The sequence below is a fragment of the Macrobrachium rosenbergii genome, chromosome 14, assembly GCF_040412425.1.
Source record: "Macrobrachium rosenbergii isolate ZJJX-2024 chromosome 14, ASM4041242v1, whole genome shotgun sequence".
In the NCBI taxonomy this organism is placed as follows: domain Eukaryota; kingdom Metazoa; phylum Arthropoda; class Malacostraca; order Decapoda; family Palaemonidae; genus Macrobrachium; species Macrobrachium rosenbergii.
The window spans coordinates 49,422,485-49,424,770 of NC_089754.1; the positions used below are offsets into that span (position 1 = coordinate 49,422,485).

A 2,286-nucleotide genomic window follows, 5' to 3' on the forward strand; every position below is an offset into this window, starting at 1 on the left:
ACATATATTTATATTCATACATCCATATATATACATATATATATATATATATATATATATATATATATATATATATATATATATATATATATATATATTTATATATATATATATATATATATATATATATATATATATATATATATATATATATATATATTGCCATTTTCAGTGTTAGATTTGAATCTAATGCATAACTGCATAGTAATATTAATCGAGAGGTATCAGTAACACAATCGTCATGAGGTGAGAAATTATACATATATATACTGTGTATATATATATGTATATTTATGTGTGTGTATGTATATAGTGTGTGTGTATATAAAATTGTTTCTGTAAAAGCAGGTTATTCTTTTATGTAAGGGACTTGTTAATTTCCTTAGGTTCATTATTTATTGGTTAATTTCCTTAGGTTCATTATTTATTGGTTAATTTTCTTAGGTTCATTATTTATTGGCAAAGGATTAATGAAACTCAGAAATATTCTGCTGTGCCTTTTCTTTGTCATGTGTACAAAACAAAATGTAAATGTATTTCAGTCCATCATAATTTTCATGGGGTTGAAGAATAAAACCTCTTTTAAAAGGATATTTTATGTATAAAAAATACTCAGCAATAATTGTTACACTTATAGCAAAAAGTTACTTGAGTCGTATAGAACACAAAAAACTATTGTGTTTAGTGATAAAATGTAAACATCAGAAAATTAACAGAGCATCCATGTCGAGTTCAATGGGAATATGATCAGGGAGACAGTGGAATTATTGCCATTTAATCATGCAGTTATATTTTAAATGAATCACGAGCCCAAGATACTTGCTGTAGGTGACTATGAAATATTTGTTCCAGATTTTATATTTATTTTGGACACATAGGAAATCTTATATCAGAGTTGCTGCAGAGACAATGTTGAAAAAAGGGTTGTATACCTGGTGAGTCAATCCTCCTGTGAAAAAAAGGGATGTTTCTTATTAGTGATTGAAATATTAATGACTGATATATAGACATTTCCGTTATATTTATAGATATATAGACATTTCAGTTCAGTTTAGCTCAGTGCAGCTCTAAATTTTATATTCAAGATAATTAGACAAAATCTAACGTTTTGAAATATACATAGTCATGTTGCTGAATAAACCTAGGGATTTATGTACTACATGAAATACTCATGTTAAAGGCTATTGTAGTGACCATGCGTATGCCTGTGTGTCAGAGAGAGAGAGAGAGAGAGAGAGAGAGATTATTAAAGGGTCAGCACAATGTGGTATTATTATTATTATTATTATTATTATTATTATTATTATTATTATTATTATTATTATTATTATTATTATTATTATTATTATTATTCAGAAGATGAAACCTATTCATATGGAACAAGCCCACAGGGGCCACTGACTTGAAATCAAGCTTCCAATGAATATGGTGTTCATTAGGAAGAAGTAACACGTGCCTGCATGTATGCATAGGGGGAGGCATATTTTATAAACACTGCTGTCCATCATACATTGTACGTAAGGCTTAATAAACAAAGGATGGTTAAGGGTATTTTTTATTGTTAGATATCGAAGACAATGGAACTGACAACTCAAAGCTCGGAATTAGAACTGCCCTAAGGAAGCACTAAAGAAGGGGAAGTAAATAGTAAACTCTTAAATAGGGATAGATCTCCTAGAGAGGCAGGATGCTGCAAGAGGAACCTGGGGAAGTGGAACAAAATGACTACTACCTTTGAAAAAGCAATTGGGGTCTTCAACCTTCTGACTGTTCAAGCGGTGAAAGTCACGCTCTCTGCACACAGCATTCCATTTTACCAAAACATCCGTCGGCAATGAACAAAAATCCAGGTGGACATTTAGGATAACATTGACCGCCTTGGTCTGTGCACCGCTTCTTGGGCACGGAGCGAACGCAACAAAACTTGCCAGTTTTATTACAAAAGGCAACCGCTTTGTAATTTTTGCCTGTGCAGTTCGTTGCCCAGAACCCTTGGTACCATCTTAGACATTTTCTGTCGCTGCAAGATGGCCCTGATGGGAGATGAAATGAGGGAATAATTGTATTTATTACTTGTTATAGCAGGAAATAATTGTATAAATAGTTGTTACAGTAGGAAATAATTGTATAAATAGTTGTTATAGTAGGAAATAATTGTATAAATAGTTGTTACACAAGGAAATAATTGTATTTATTAGTTGTTATAGTAGGAAATCATTGTATAGATAGTTGTTACAGTAGGAAATAATTGTATAAATAGTTGTTATAGTAGGAAATAATTGTATT

General features: G+C 30.6%; 1 protein-coding gene across 1 annotated transcript in view; it reads right to left on the reverse strand.

Annotated features, from left to right (window-relative positions):
- Positions 1 to 539: 539 nt before the first annotated feature.
- LOC136845622 (uncharacterized) overlaps positions 540 to 2,286 on the reverse strand; it is a 4,021-nt gene continuing 2,274 nt past the window's right edge. Inside the window, exons 3-4 of the mRNA XM_067115780.1 lie at positions 1,733 to 2,033; positions 540 to 949 (exon numbers count right to left, since the gene is read on the reverse strand). Coding sequence (XP_066971881.1) covers positions 1,786 to 2,033 — 248 coding nt within the window. The 3' untranslated portion in view covers positions 540 to 949; positions 1,733 to 1,785. The remainder of the gene's footprint in view (positions 950 to 1,732; positions 2,034 to 2,286) is intronic.